Raw genomic sequence first — 16,609 nt, forward strand, 5'->3', positions numbered from 1 at the left:
TTAAATAAGTTATGGTTATAAAACTTGGAGTACTATAGAATACTATGCAGCTATATTAGAGAATGAGAACATTTCTGTAAGGAAATGGAACGTTCTTCAAAATATGTTGTTAGGGCTTCCCTGGTGGCGCAGTGGTTGGGAGTCCGCCTGCCGATGCAGGGGACGCGGGTTCGTGCCCCGGTCTGGGAGGATCCCGCGTGCCGCGGAGCGGCTGGGCCCGTGAGCCATGGCCGGTGGGCCTGCGTGTCCGGACCCTGTGCTCCGCAACGGGAGAGGCCACAACAGTGAGAGGCCCGCGTACCGCAAAAAAAAAAAAAAAAAAAAAAAAAAAAAATATGTTGTTAAGTGGGAAAAAAGAAGCGCTAAACAGTATGTGCAGAATGCTAGCATTTGTGTAAAATAGGTTAGATGATAATATATTTAATAATTAATTGGACATGCATTAAGTAGGTCTAGAAGTATTTTTTAAAAACCTGATACCATTTTAGTTGCTTCCAAGGTGAAAAATTTGGTACCTAGACACAGGTATGAAAGGGAAACTTGGCACTGTATACCTTTTGTAGCTTTTGAATTCTGAATTTCAGTACGTCACATTGCCAAAACCCAGCAATTAGAAAATGTACACTTACTATCACAGACACTTGAGGTTATTAACATTACTAAACATTGAGAGACCTTGGAGAAGTACTGGTAGTAAAAAAAAGTAAGGTGTAGTCATGGAGAAAAGGTTTTAAAAAACAAAAACACCAGACTCCAGTCTGGTGGAATCTGTAGCTGAAAAGTCTGCCTGTCTTGCCCTTCTGCTATAACACAGTTGGTTTCTCTGAGTTTTCCAAGTGGCATTTGTTCTTGAGCCACGCTATGTATATCTTCTGTCTAGGAACGGCCACTTGACTTTTTTCAGAAACAGTGACAGAAATCACTAGGGAATTGCCTTCTATTTTTCCGTGCATCAGTCCCTGAAGAAGGCAGAACGTGGTTAGTGAGTGTAGTGAGTTATGTGGTTACCCACAAAGGTCTAGAGCTCAGAAATAGCAGTGGTCAAGACCACTGGAAAATGCATCCTTTTAAAAGATGATGTCTATAGGAATGAAATAACCATGAAATTTTCAGCTCTAGAAATAATAGAAATGAAACTTTCTTCTTTTTGAGTATACATAGTAACTGAGTTAAGCTGGCCTTGGCTTACAGAATACTTCTATGAATGACGATGGCCTCATCACACTCCTTGGTTGGCTTTATGAGAGGGATCTCCTCAGTGGCCCTTTTTCGCTGCCTTTGCTCAATGCTGCCTGTGGCAGCTTTACCTACAAAGCCACCCACCGAACAGTTACTGGGACAGTTTTGTATTTTTGAGTCCAGTTCTGGCCCAGGAACTTCTGGAGGCTATAATGTAATAGGAAATAACTTCGACGGGGGGTATGGGATTTGAGATGCTTCTTGTTGCTCCCCTTTCATCTGCTTCTTCCCTGAAAACCCATCACCTTGAGTAGAGGTAGAATTGTATTTGAGAAAGGGGAGTGGGTAGGAAAGTGACTCAGAGCTGCATGAGGAATGAAGGATGAAGAAACCAGTTTCTTCTTGAGGATGAAGAAACCAGTTGGTTGTTTTTTTAACACCTTTATTGGAGTATAATTGCTTTACAATGGTGTGTTAGTTTCTGCTTTATAACAAAGTGAAATCAGTTATACATATACATATGTTCCCCTATCTCTTCCCTCTTGCGTCTCCCTCCCTCCCACCCTTCCTATCCCACCCCTCCAGGCGGTCACAAAGCACCGAGCTGATCTCCCGGTGCTATGCGGCTGCTTCCCACTAGCTATCTACCTTACGTTTGGTAGTGTATATATGTCCATGCCTCTCTCTCGCTTTGTCACAGCTCACCCTTCCCCCTCCCCGTATCCTCAAGTCCATTCTCCAGTAGGTCTGTGTCTTTATTCCTGTCTTACCCCTAGGTTCTTCATGACATTTTTTTTTCTTATATTCCATATATATGTGTTAGCATACGGTATTTGTCTTTCTCTTTCTGACTTACTTCACTCTGTATGACAGACTCTAGGTCTATCCACCTCATTACAAATAGCTCAATTTCATTTCTTTTTATGGCTGAGTAATATTCCATTGTATATATATGCCACATCTTCTTTATCCATTCATCCGATGATGGGCACTTAGGTTGTTTCCATCTCCGGGCTATTGTAAATAGAGCTGCAATGAACATTTTGGTACATGACTCTTTTTGAATTATGGTTTTCTCAGGGTATATGCCCAGTAGTGGGATTGCTGGGTCATATGGTAGTTCTATTTGTAGTTTTTAAAGGAACCTCCATACTGTTCTCCATAGTGGCTGTACCAATTCACATTCCCACCAGCAGTGCAGGAGTGTTCCCTTTTCTCCACACCCTCTCCAGCATTTATTGTTTCTAGATTTTTTGATGATGGCCATTCTAACTGGTATGAGATGATATCTCATTGTAGTTTTGATTTGCATTTCCCTAATAAGCTCAAAATGGATTAAAGACCTAAATGTAAGGCCAGACACTGTAAAACTCTTAGAGGAAAACATAGGCAGAACACTCTATGACATAAATCGCAGCAAGATCCTTTTTGACCCACCTCCTAGAGAAATGGATATAAAAACAAAAATAAACAAATGGCACCTAATGAAACTTCAAAGCTTTTGCACAGCAAAGGAAACCATAAACACGACCAAAAGACAACCCTCAGAATGGGAGAAAATATTTGCAAATGAAGCAACTGACAAAGGATTAATCTCCAAAATTTACAAGCAGCTCATGCAGCTCAATAACAAAAAAACAAACAACCCAATCCAAAAATGGGCAGAAGACCTAAACAGACGTTTCTCCAAAGAAGATATACAGACTGCCAACAAACACATGAAAGAAACCAGTTTTTGTCAGATGCTCTTCCAGGTAGCCATTGAGCTTTGTTGATGCTACAGAGAGGTTGAAGTAAGCCATGATTTGCCTTAAAACTCCCTTTTCAGATGCTTCTTAAGGAAACGAAACAACTTTGTTTTTACAGAGTCCTAAGGCATTCTTACATAACTACAAAGAAGATCTGAGTGTTCTGTGCTATCTCATCGCTGACACCTCAGATATTTTAGGTTGATTACTATGTAGTTAACTATTAAACTAGTTCATACTACCAGTGATTTAGGTTATTTTTGACCTTAAATATCTTGACCCACTAAAATGGCTACGTTCAAAACCATAGACAATAAGTGTTGACAAGGATATGAAGAAATTGAAACCCTCACACACTGCTGGTGGAAATGTAAAATGGAGCAGCTGATTTGGAAAACAGTTTGGCGGTTCCTCAAGATGTTAAACATAGTTGTCATATGACCCAACACCTCCACTCCTTGGTATAGACCCAAGAAAAATGGAAACATATGTTCACATAAGACCTGGTACACAAATGTTCCTAACATCCTTATTCATAGTAGCCAAAAAGTAGAAACAACCCAAATGCCCATGAACTGATGAATGGATAAACAAAAGGCAGTATATCCATGCCATGGGATATTATTTAGCCATAAAAAGGAATGAAGCACTGATACATGGTACTACATGCATGGACCTTTTTAAAAAAGATTTTCTAAAATGTTTTTTTTTGCGGTATGTGGGCCTCTCACTGCCGTGGCCTCTCCCGTTGCGGAGCACAGCCTCCGGACGCGCAGGCTCAGCGGCCATGGCTCATGGGCCCAGCCGCTTCGCAGCATGTGGGATCTTCCTGGACCGGGGCACGAACCCACGTCCCCTGCATCGGCAGGTGGACTCTCAACCACTGCACCACCAGGGAAGCCCCTAAAAAAGATTTTATTGAAGTTTAATTGGTTTACAATTTCATGTTAGTTTCAGGTATACAGACAGTGATTCAGTTTTGTATATAATATAATATATTTTCAGATTCTTTTTCCCTATAGGTTATTACAAAATACTGAGAATAGTTCCATGTGCTATACAGTAGGTCCTTGTTGGTTATCTATTTTAAATATAGTAATGTGTATATGTTAATCCCAACCTCTTAATTGTCCCCCTCGCTTACTTTTCCCATCGGTAATCGCAAGTTTGTTTTCTATGTCTGTGAATCTTTTTCTCTTTTGCAAATAAGTTCATTTGTATCTTTTTTTTTTTTTGTAAGATTCCATATATAAGTGGTATCATATATTTGTCTGTCTCTGTTTGGCTTACTTCACTTACTATGATAGTCTCTAGGCCCATCAACATGGATGAACCTTGAAAACATTATGCTAAGTGAAAAAAACCAGTCACAGAAGGCTGCGTATTTTATGATTTCATTTATATGAAATGTCCAGAATAGGAAAAATCCATACAGATAGGAACTAGAGAAGTGATTGCGGGGGGCTGGGGGTCGGGGTTGGGGGGAAGAGGAGGAAAGGGAGGGGCTGCTGATGGGCACAGGTTTCTTCCTGGGGTGATGAAAATGTTCTGGAATTAGATGGTGGTAAGAGTTGCACAGCTTTGTGAATGTATTAAGAACCATTGAATCGTACACTTTAGCAGCGTGAATTTATGGTACGAATGATATCTCAATAAAAATTTTCAAAAAGATTTATGCACGTAGATAATTATATATTAATTCTACCTTCCCGAGTGTAACCATGGTATCAGACACAGCAGTTATCAAATGCAGATCATCGAATACCAATGCATGACTGCCAGAAATGTTTAGCTCTCCTTCATTTGCAGGTAGCATAGCCTCCTTCCAGGCTCCAAATGCCAAACTTCAGCTCGTGGTTCTCGCGCTTGGTCTGTCTTCCTCACTGGTAGTGCAAGCCGTGGCATGGTGGACAGGAAGTGGTTTGCAAAGGTATGGTTCATATCTTGTGCCTACAGACAAACAAATGTGGTCAATTACCAAAGGGAAGGTTGGGACTAGGAGCTGCAAGATATAGTCTTTACCTTGCATAAGGCCTTGTAGAAGTCTCACTTTTCACAAAATCGGGATGTGAATATTTGCCATCAGTCTCAATAACATTGTGAGAATGAAGGCATTATAACAAGTTGCCTAGGTAACGGCTATACAAAGGCTAAGTCATGTGCCAACAAGGCTAAGTCATGTAGATTACCAACAAGACTACCTCATATACTCCTATGACACTGTGAAATTCACAATGGACATAGTACGTTGAAACCACATAAAAAGTTGTTAAAGGGCTTCCCTGGTGGCGCAGTGGTTGAGAGTCCGCCTGCCGATGCAAGGGACACAGGTTCGTGCCCCGGTCCGGGAAGATCCCACATGCCGTGGAGCGGCTGGGCCCGTGAGCCATGGCCACTGAGCCTGCACATCCAGAGCCTGTGCTCCGCAATGGGAGAGGCCACAACAGTGAGAGGCCCGTGTACAGCCAAAAAAAAAAAAAAAAAAAAAAGTTGTTAAAAATACTTCTGTACTTACAGGTACTTCAGAATCTGGGGATTCATTTTAGGACAGATTCTTCTTGTTGTTCTCCGCGTTTGGTACACTTCACTGAACCCAGTCTGGACTTATCAGATGTCCAACAGAGTGATACTGACATTAAGTACCATCGCCACACTCGATCGCATTTACACAGGTAAGTGTAGGCCCAGTTTATTTAGGGATTTTCTCTTTCTTATCTGAATGTAACACATCTTGGAAAGATAAAACTAGTCTTTCTGCACTCTATCTCCATTTCTACTTTTTCTCCCTCTGCAAGAGTAGCCAGCACAGGTAGTGGACTGTTATCTAAGCAGAAGGCACCTTTTCCTCGCCAGCATAGAGGGTGACAATAGCAGTCCGTCTCTGGCTAGTCTCAGCGTGGAGTGCAAGAGTAGACCCAGGCCTCATACTCCCTGCTGGCTTTCAGCTGTCTACCTCCTCTTTCCCTCTGGACAGAACTTTCCAGGACGAGGACTGTGGGAACTGCATGGGTTTGTTTGTTTGTTTTTTGGTTTGTTTGTTTTTTGCTTTTGTTCCCGCCCTGCCCCGGGCCCAACTCTGAAGATATTTAAGCTCCAAATATGAAATTTAAAAAGAAAGGAAATCCTACATATTCGTACCACCTTTCAGATCACCTGTCTGGAGCTGACAAACAAACTTGGACATTTGCTTCACATGGTAACTCTTCTGAAAAAAGACTCTTCTGAAAAGAAGGGACAAGTGTTACTAGATTCTACATAACTTGCTCCTGGCTTTGTGTGTAACTCTCAGTGAGTCGCTGTTCTTTTGTAAATACAAGGAGAAATCTCACAGATGAATGGAAGTTTAGAGGGTTTGGCCCACCATGAGCAAAGGGCTTGTATAATTCCCCCTTGGCCCCAATTTTGGCATGAAGTGGGGTTAGTGAGAACAAGGGAACATCCAGCCCGTAAATTGGTCGAGGGACATTGAGATTAATTAGAACATTTAGAACTCGGTCTCGTGCCCTAGTATATGTTTTCTATTTCATAGATCGCTAACATCAGGCAGCACATTTCACGGGTACAGCCTGATAAGGATATTCAGGGTATCGCTTACATTTCCCGACTGGAGTTTTCTTCTTTCTCACCTCTGTTTTAAATTTATGTGACCCAGTTGTTGGTCCCTTCCTGTTTTTGAACTGTGCCCCATTTACAAAACTTGACTCCCCACCAGCTTCCCCAGGATGTCTGATCATCCCAGGCATTTTTGGGGGTAGCTTTGTTGAAGATTTGCTGGGTCTTGGGGGAGGGTCACCCACCATAGTACGAAGCAGTGTTAATCGGTAAATTCAGCTCAGGCTTCCCTCTTCTCCAAAGACTGTCTCCTAGCCTCCAGGCCCTGGCCTCCTTCCGTCCTCACATCTTCTCTCCCTCATCCCTGTAGCTTTCAGCTCTGCTTCTCCTTCCCCTCACTCCTTTATTGGCAGAATGGCTTTCTTCCTCTTTGTGAAATCGGCCTGTCACCCTCACAGGCAGACCCGAAGTTTTCTTTCTATCCTGGAGAGGGCTTCTCAGTGTCATGAAGCATCTACCCAGCAGGCTCTCTGTTCCTACAAAGAAATTCTCCTGCCAGCATTTTCTCCAGTTGTTACATTTCTGTACGTGGAGTCATTAATGCAACACACTGAGACCTCGTGGTTAAACAGTCCCGGGAAGTAGAGTATAGTGAAGTGCACAGGTGCTGCCTAAGTTCTCTTTACCAGCTGTATGATCTTGGGCAAGTTACTTGTTTTCTCTGAGCCTCAGTTTTTTAACCTGTGAAATGGGATTAGTAATAGAGCCTACCTCGTAAAGTGGTTGTGAAGATTAAATGAGTTCATGTAAAGGGCTGGGCCTAGGGCCTGGCCCATGGTAACTGCTCAGGCGATGCATTGTTATCACTCCGGGGACGCAGAGGGTTATAGATGAGAGCCCTGTTCTTCTGGGGAGAAGCAGCCTGGTATTCTGAAAGTGTTCCACTCCAGGTGGACTGCATTTGTTCCCTGAACATACCTTTCACTTTTCGTACATATATTTTAGCTCATACTCTTAATTTCACTTTAATGAAGTAAATACATTTCTGCATTTTCAGTGGTCAAATTCCAAAATGATTGGTTCTCCCTAAATCGTTCCCGATCTAGCCTGCCTGAAATAACCCCTCCCACTGACTACCTCCCAGCACATTCTCCTTTGGGTCTCATCTCCTCTTCTGAAGTCAGCTCCTTGAAGCCAGGTACCATTCTGTTAAATATAGAGGGTAAATTTCCACATAACTGATCCTTTTCCATTTTTCATTCTAGATGGTGCCTGCTGTAGACCTGAGGGGAAGAAGTCTGGCGAGGCAGCCAGGGTGATGGCTTCTAGACCGAACTGGTTGTTGGCAGGGGCTGCCTTTGGCAGTCTCATGTTGCTTACCCACTGGATTTTTGGAGAAGTCTCTCTTGTTTCCAGATGGGCAGTGAGTGGGCATCCCCATCCAGGGCCAGATCCTAACCCATTTGGGTGAGTTTGGGTGTGGAAGCAATCCAGAAATTGGCTAGTATTGTTGAAGAAATTCCTCCTCTGTTTGAGCAGGTAGACCTGCACCAGCCCGATGTTTCATATTCCTCTTTCCCTAGATGTCAGAAACATTGCAGGACATTACTGCAGTAGGACAGTACTGGATCTACTCTGGAGATGACGGAGCTGGAGGGGTATTTGCCCCAGTGCTGAAGGATTGCTGGGAGGTAGATGAGGGAGGACTAAGGATTGTACACGGCTAAGTGAGAGGTCCTGGGAGCTCCTGCATGGGCACGCTGAGGAATTCCTGCCAAGAAGAGCATTCTCAGTGGCAGGGAAAGCATGGCATTTCCTCCAGATCCCCCTATTACAGTTTTGGGCCCTGGGTAGGACGAGACCAGAGGGCCTTCATGAGAGACCGGATTGGCAGCAAGGCAGAGAGCTTTAATCTCTACAAAGGAGAGAAGCCTGGGGGAGCTCTGCATCCTCTGTACTTTGGGACTTGTTCCAGCCATGGGGCTCCCAAGGAGTTAGCAGTCTTGAGCTTAAGTGCTGGTTCCTGTGCTTGGTCCTCACTGACCCTCTCTCTACTCTTCCTGACACCTCTTTTCTCCCATGGTCAGGTCCAGCCTTTCACATAAAAAGGTACGAGGAACCCTTAAAACATCTGCCTCAGATATCTGTTTTCTCCTAAAGTGCTGAAATTCCCACATATGGAGACACACTGGCTCTTTCCCCAGAGGATGTCTGGGCACATCCCACAGTTGTCTCACATGCAGTGTGTCCAAGTCTGGCTCAGTAGTTTTCACTACCCAGACATGTCCTTCCTCCTCTGGGCCTTGGTTAACTCTGTCTGTCCCTCTACCGTCTAAGCTGGAAACCAGGAATTATCTTCGAATTGTGTGTCTTCCTCATTTTCTGCATCTCACTTGGTATTAAGTCCAGTCGATTCTACTACTTCTCTTAAAGCACCTTTCCCTCCCTCGCCATCTCCCACCATATCTCCTTAGTGGATCCTCCCATCTTTCATCAGGCTACTGCTCTGGTCTTCTAATGGCCTCTGTGCAGTGTGGCCATCTCCACACTGAGAGTGAGATCTCTAAAATGTACACCTGACTCCATCACTCTTTTGCTTAAAACCTTTCAGCAGTTTTTCTCCCCCAAACCAGGTCATATGAGACAGGATCTGCACCCTCAGCCTCACTTAATGTTTTAAAGATGCTCCCTGGGGCTTCCCTGGTGGTGCAGTGGTTGAGAGTCCGCCTGCCAATGCAGGGGACCCGGGTTCGTGCCCCGGTCTGGGAAGATCCCACATGCCCAGAGCGGCTGGGCCCGTGAGCCATGGCCGCTGAGTCTGTGTGTCCGGAGCCTGTGCTCCGCAACGGGAGAGGCCACAACAGTGAGAGGCCTGCATACTGCAAAAAAAAAAAAAAAGATGCTCCCTGCCTTATCCCCAGGCTTCACCTGGGCTGAAATCACTTTCAGTTCCCTAGACGTGCCAGATTGTCCCAGCCCCCCCATGTGTATGTACATGCTCTTCCCTGTGTCTGGGCTACCTTCTCTGCCTTGATGTCTCAGCAAGCTCTTACTCACCCTTCAAAACCCAGGTCATGCATCTCCTCTGTGAAGTCTTCTCTGATTATCCCACAAACTACCTTGAATGCCCATCCCACCCCCACCCCCTTGTACATCTCTTATTATTATTCTGTATTACAAATTGTTTATACTACAGTTATTTTATGTCCTTCATCCTTTCTAGACGCTAAACTCTTTGAGGGCCAGGAATGGGAAAAGGAACTAATACTTATGAGTTCCTCTGTGTCCAGCCCTGAGCTAGGAAGTATACATATGTGATCTCATCCAGAGTCTATATCTTTTTGATATTGGATGCTCTGGCATATTTGGGAGGAGGGGAGAGAAGGAAGAAAGGCACAGAAGAGAGGGGGAGGGAAGGAGTTTATTCTTATGTGTTAAAGCTTCATTTCCAAAGCTCCCCTGAAAACAAGCATAAGATGTGAGGAAGAGTGACAGGAGAACTGGACCAGGAATCCGAGGCCAGTCTTGAGGGTTGGAGTCCTGGTTGGCCGACAGCAATTCACCATTCAACTTTGGACCAGTCGCCTAACGTCCCTGGCCTTGTTTTACTCACCTTTAAAATGAGGGTTTTCATTTTATGATTTTGTATGCTGGCGTGACACATTGAAGATGGAGATGCACTGCCTGAGACCAGCATTTCCCAAATTGTGTTGTGTGGAACACTGGTTTCTTGAGATGTTAATGGGTAATCTGAGAGAAAAAACAAGCAAAACCCAAACCTCTTTTAGATCAAGTAGGTTTTGGAAACACTGTACTTCATCTTCCTTTGTGATTCACAAGGCACGTTAGCATCACAGAGACACTCGGGAGTTTCTCCAACTTACTCGAGCATGGAATTCCTTTGTTAGAACACCTATCAACACATCATAAAATTGGTGTTTCTCAGAACCCTGTCTGAGAAGTGTTGCATTAGATCATCATCACCTATGACCGTCATAGTAGGAATTGCTCTCTAAAATTCTCTAGTTTCTACTTAAGGGAATGGGTCATAAATCTGTTTTGATGGGCTGAAGATGTGGGAGATGGGAGGAAGCTGAGAGATAGGCACAGATGGTGCTGAGGGGACTTTGGGAAACCAGAGGATCAGTGCAGACCACAGAGCCTGGGAGGATGAGGGAGCAGGACACTGTCTTAGCCACATGTTCCAACTTCCCATTAGCCCACCCCAGCACTCCCGACCCCCAAACTCTCCCTCTTCTGTAGTCTTCTACCTTCTAATATCCTGTATTATTTTCTAACTGTGTTTATTGTCTGGCCCTCTCCCCCACTGGAATGTGAGCGCATGAAGGAAAGGGATCTTTGTTCACTGACGCATCCCAAGCCCCTAGAACAGAGCCTGGCGCACAGTAGGTCCTCTGTGGATGACTTGGGGATAGACAATGATCCACAGTGTCCTCGCCAGCCTTTTCTCTCTTCTGTAGACCCAGGACCACCCTTAACCTTAGAAGGTGGGGATAGGCAGGAGAACGGCTGAGAGCCTCACTCCAGAGCTGGAGGGGCTTTTTCGGATTCTGAGTCCTATGTGGGCGACTGTGTACAATCTGTGGCAGGTTTCTTAGTGCTCTTTCCCCCAGTGTCCTCCTCTGCAAAATGGGGATAAGTATCGCATTTACCTACAGACTTGTGAGTGTTAGATGAGCTAATATATGTAAAAATCTTCCAACAGTGCCTGGTATGTAGTAAGTACTATGTTTTTTAGTTTATTTATATTACAGCTGTTTTACTGAGTGCCATGTTGTAGCTTTTATTGCTGCTGGATTTTCCCCTAAAGTTTAAATTCTTTTTTTTTCCTCCTCCTCCAAGTTTTTGCCAAAGTAGCAAAAGAATGAAATAGTTTGTGGTTGTTTTTAAAAACACACAACTACTTTTTTTTTCCGTTTTATTTTTTTTGGTTTTTTTTTTTTTTTTTTTGCATTATGCGGGCCTCTCACTGTTGTGGCCTCTCCCGTTGAGGAGCACAGGCTCCGGACGCACAGGCCCAGCGGCCATGGCTCACGGGCCCAGCCGCTCCACGGCATGTGGGATCTTCCTGGACCGGGGCACGAACCCATGTCCCCTGCATCGGCAGGCGGACTCTAAACCACTGTGCCACCAGGGAAGCCCAGGCAGAGACTATTGATAAAAGCAGTACTGAGGTTGAGAAAAGAGTGAAAAGAGACACACTAAATAGAAACTATTCCCAGTGTCTTTTTCTTTTTATCTTTGGCAGAGTCATTTAAAATGTCACGTGGCCAGTATGAACTATAATTTAATGGTCTGAGAAAACTCAGTTACTGTGTTTACACCGACCATGAAAGACTGCAGATATCGTTTATCTCAAAAGAGGTGCTTTTATGTCAATGTTCTGAATGTATATAATATTGGTTCCCAGTGGGCTTTCATTATCTCACTGGTTGTTTCGCACTCATATTATCTCTTGGATGTGCCTAGAGGTAGTAGATACATATCTGTTTTATATTTGGGACAATGGAGTAGTAACAATGTCAGATGTCCTATAACGTATCATTTTTTTAGAGAGGTGCAGTTCTGCTGGGCTTGGCGAGTGGATTGATGCTTTCGCCTTGTCCATGGTTTCCTGGTTCCAGTTCAACCTGGTGGATGACAGGTGTGTGGTTTCCCTACAGAAATGCTTCGGTGTCCAATTTACTTGCAGTTGTCCAATTTACTCCATGTGCCCCTGGAGTGGAAGGAGATGACCATACAACATGTGCTGTTGCCCGGTGGGATAGTCTCACCAAGTGCAGCCACTAAAACGCAGATGTCACCACGGTTACCAGTGACTACTGGTTCCAGGTCCCTGCTTTCTCCTCCTTCACTTTCCCTCTCCTCCTTGGCTGTCTTATCCCCTGACTGTGCTGATATACTCTCCCCTGCCTCCTAAATGACTTATCCAGGCACAGACGTCAGGAACAGTTTTACCGACAGTCTGCGGAGATGGAGGGTCAGACATTGCCCCTTTGCCAGACCTCTTCTCCTCTCCAAGCGCTTCTCTGTTTTCAGGAATACCTTCCTTTGGGACTCGATAATGAAGCTCACTTTCCCTTTCTCTTTTGTGTGTAACAGTTTTGGCCCTCCTCTACCCAGCCTTGGGGTCCATGTTTGCTTATTCAAAGGCTTGGACCCTCTCGCCTCATTCACACCCTTCAGGAATATAGAATATCAATGGAGACTATCATATCTCTGGAGCAATTTACTTATTTTTATGATTATGACCATTTCATTACTGTGACTGAAACTGAATTATGCCACTCTGCTCCCTTCCCCTTAAAAGGCAGGAATGGTGAGAGTCAATTTTAGTGTTAAATAAAAAAATTCCCGCTCTGTGACAGGGCAAATACTATGTTTGGTTTCTGTGAGATGTCCTTATACATTTTAATTAAGCAGGTGATTCAGAGTTTTGTACTAGAGGCTGGGCATGGGTTTCTGAGACTACACGTAACGGTAATGGAAGATGAGGGTTAAATAACCTCGTAGGTACGTTTCTGTGCACCCTCAGTGCCATCATCCTTGCATGAAGACGTGCATGTCATCTAAATAGGCTGCTTAATTCCTAAGGTTAACCAGGTCCTCATCCTCCTGGAGCTGTGTGAGCAAACGGTTGCGGTCATGTTGAGCTGTTTTTACTTGCTTGTGTATTTTCGGGTAGACATTCCATATGGGGATGCTTGTGTGAATATAATGTAGGAGGAACCTTTCTTCTCATCAGAGAAATGCCTCCTGAGATTTCGCACAAAAATGGCCAGGTAACTTTGTAAATGTGGAGTGTGCAGTGAGCATATATAGCTTCTTAATCTCTATGCAATTAGGAAAATGAACATGAAATACATTGAAAGTTGTGCAGCATTTATATCATGCCTTTTCTTATGGAATAGGAGCAGAAGGCTTATTGGGCAGGTAATTAGCAGCTTCATTTCAAACATGGGAACACTGAGGTCCACAGAAACATAAACTTAAAGAACAGAAAAGCTGTGAACTTGTTGTTTTATGCTTATGCTTATTTCCCCAGATAAGTAAACATAGCCTCCAGAGTTAAACCTAATTTAGTTTGACTGTCTCTCTGAAGTATGAAATAAAGGGCCCTAGGGGCAAGCAGATTTAGGGCTTCTAATGGGCTGTTTGCAGTAGAGAGGAAAGCAGGACCGTAATTTGTGAGCTCCATCTCCCTCTCTGATGGTCTCCTCACCTGAATTGAGTAGGAGCTCACAATTATCTAGAGATGGTGCCCACTTTTCACTGTGATTCGTCTCTGGAAAACACCTCATAAAGCAGAATGCAGAAAAAGAAATCATATTTTTTCATTGTACAATTAAAGTCCCAACTGGGTCCCAGTATGAAATTAATTATGGAAGTGACCAATAGAATTTCCCAAATGCAAAGACACAGGAACTTTAGATCTTGATGGCGATTAAATTAGTAAAATCAAAGTTCTATTTAAAAAGATATAAATGTACTAAATGCACTGATAGGACCCCAGTGTACTATACAGTGTGCTTACAGTTTTATTGTATGAGAAACTTGATCTGTTTCAAGTGAACATGTTAGTTACTATAAATATCATTGGAATATTCAATTACCATGAATTCTGCTTGGTGTCTTAGATGTTGTAAAGATCTGGGGGGGATTATTTGGGAGGACTCAGTCTCAAACAAAAAATAGTTAAGCTGTATAGTTAAGAGAAAAAGGTAAAGTAACGGTGTATCATATGCTACCACTGGTGTACAAAAAGGGAAATGCACACACATGCATTTTTCTTCCTGTGCACAGACTATCTCTGGGAGGATGCAGAAGAAAATGCTAACATTGTTGGCCTTCGCTAGGGGAACTAATAGGTGACAGGGGACAGAGGGACTCTTTTTACCTTTCAGAGTTTGGATTGAATTTATAATCTATTTAAAATTACAATTTTAGGGGTTTCCCTGGTGGCGCAGTGGTTAAGAATCCACCTGCCAATGCAGGGGACGTGGGTTCGAGCCCTGGTCGGGGAAGATCCCACATGCCACGGAGCAACTAAGCCCGTGCACCACAACTACTGAGCCTGCGCTCTAGATCCTGCGAGCCACAACTACTGAGCCCACGCGCCACAACTACTGAAGCCCACGCGCCTACAGCCCGTGCTCCATAACAAGAGAAGCCACCGCGATGAGAAGCCCGTGCACCTCACCGAAGAGTAGCCACTGCTCGTGGCAACTAGAGAAAGCCCGTGTGCAGCAACAAAGACCCAACGCAGCCAAAAATTAAAAAAAAAAAAAAAAAGTACAGTTTTAGTGGATTTAAAAATATGTAGCCTGTTTAAAAGTAGAAACTAAATTAAAAATGAAAGTGGTAACAGTCGAGGGAAATTTGAAGAGATGTTTTCTTTCCCTTCAGATAATTCTTTGTAGTAAGACAGACACAACAAAGTCATTTTGATATCTTTAGATTAAAATATCAAACTAGGACTCATTCTTTTGAAAAATAGTCATTATAAGCTGGTAAACAGGAAAAATTCCCTCTCCCTAATAATCAAATAAATGAAAATCAAAATATGCTATGACTTAATCATTAATTTGGTAAAGATTTTTAAAAAGAAATGCTTTTGGCAGGATTCAAAAGGCTCACCTTTTGGACTTCTGGCAGGGTTTCTGGAGGAAGTGAGAACTGGTATAACCTCCCGGGAAGGCAGTTGACCACAAGTATTGACTCTTTAAAATGCTTTTGCCTCTTGACATAGTAGTTGTACGTCTAAGAATCTTTTTAAGAATTATTTTAAGGAAATAATCAGAGGTGTAGTAAGAGATTAATTGACAAAGAAAGACGTTCCTCACAGTGTCAGAATCTTCCTAAATGGCCAAGAATAGGAAAATGGTTGCTTATTTTTGTGTGTATTTATCCAGTGCAAGAGTGTACGTACATAAACATGTTTTAGAAGAAAAACATTAATAACACGAAAAACATGTTCTTGATATAACGTCCCACAAAAAGCAGAATATAATCCTCAATATGTGGTACAATTCCATTTATGTAAAAATACTTCTTCATATACACAGAAAAAGACATAGGGGAAATACATAGGAGTATTAGCTGGGATCATCTCATCTCAGTCCTAGGCGATCCTTCATTGCTTGTTCACAGTTCTGTATTTTTTAAATTTCTGCAGTGAATAGGCATTATGTTTGTTCATTTCAAAATGAAAAAAAACTTTTGTCATTAAAATAATTGTTGTTGGATCTAAGATTTTGAAGGTCTAACTATGGAGTTAAAATCTGTGGGTTGTTTTTGAAGTGGAGAGGAATAGGCAGTCACATGGCATTGTCCTGTGATGGTGCAAGTAGAACTTACTGACGGGTGAGCGCCATGGGGCACTAAGAAGCTGGCTGGATCCTCTTCCCGGGGTTCTCGCCGCAAGCAGTGAGGAGACTGCTGTAGACATACTTGAAGGGTGGCTCACTGTTATACAACATTGACTGAAATGGCCAATGTCTAGAGGATGTCATATTCTCTGCAAAGGTGTTATATTGATGGCTCCAAAATGGGGTGCTGTAAGCCCCTGCTGTGCTGCTGTCTCAAAGCGGATTGCATAGGACTATGGAGAAATGTTATATTCCCTCAGATTTGGCTCAACGAATTAGCAAACATTTACTAAGTGCCTGCTGTGGACCGGGCGGATTGCACAGCCCCCAGCACCTCCGAGGCTGTTGTGTGAATGAATGAACTGCCTGCAGAACTGTAAAGCAGTGAGCCTACAAATGCAGTCTCAGTCACAGCTTCTTTGGGGGGGCTGTGGGGTTGGTAAAGTCAACTTATATATTGTGGGACGAGGGGCAACATTTAAACTCCTTTAGAAAGTTTCTTAACAAAAATGTTCTACAAACATGACTCTCCATGTTTTCTAATGTCCTAGATCTGGCTGGTTAAATTAAATTAACAAATTTTGGTATTACAGGTAATTTCCTTTTTTTTTTTTCCCAGTGTTTGCTATGAAGATCTTAACACAAATAAACTAAAAATGCCTTCTTCTCTCCTGCTGCTCTTCCTGAAGAAATAGCACTGGACTGAGATTTACTGGACCCACATTCCACCTCCAGTTGTGC

The 16,609-nt window shown here is 43.3% G+C and overlaps 1 protein-coding gene across 1 annotated transcript in view; it reads left to right on the top strand.

The window, feature by feature from the left end:
• Positions 1-16,609, top strand: part of CWH43 (cell wall biogenesis 43 C-terminal homolog) — a 47,485-nt gene that overhangs the window by 2,776 nt on the left and 28,100 nt on the right. Inside the window, exons 3-6 of the mRNA XM_032633250.1 lie at positions 4,737-4,857; positions 5,445-5,599; positions 7,745-7,946; positions 12,056-12,144. Coding sequence (XP_032489141.1) covers positions 4,737-4,857; positions 5,445-5,599; positions 7,745-7,946; positions 12,056-12,144 — 567 coding nt within the window. The remainder of the gene's footprint in view (positions 1-4,736; positions 4,858-5,444; positions 5,600-7,744; positions 7,947-12,055; positions 12,145-16,609) is intronic.

Source organism: Phocoena sinus, chromosome 5 (assembly GCF_008692025.1).
Source record: "Phocoena sinus isolate mPhoSin1 chromosome 5, mPhoSin1.pri, whole genome shotgun sequence".
Classification (NCBI taxonomy): domain Eukaryota; kingdom Metazoa; phylum Chordata; class Mammalia; order Artiodactyla; family Phocoenidae; genus Phocoena; species Phocoena sinus.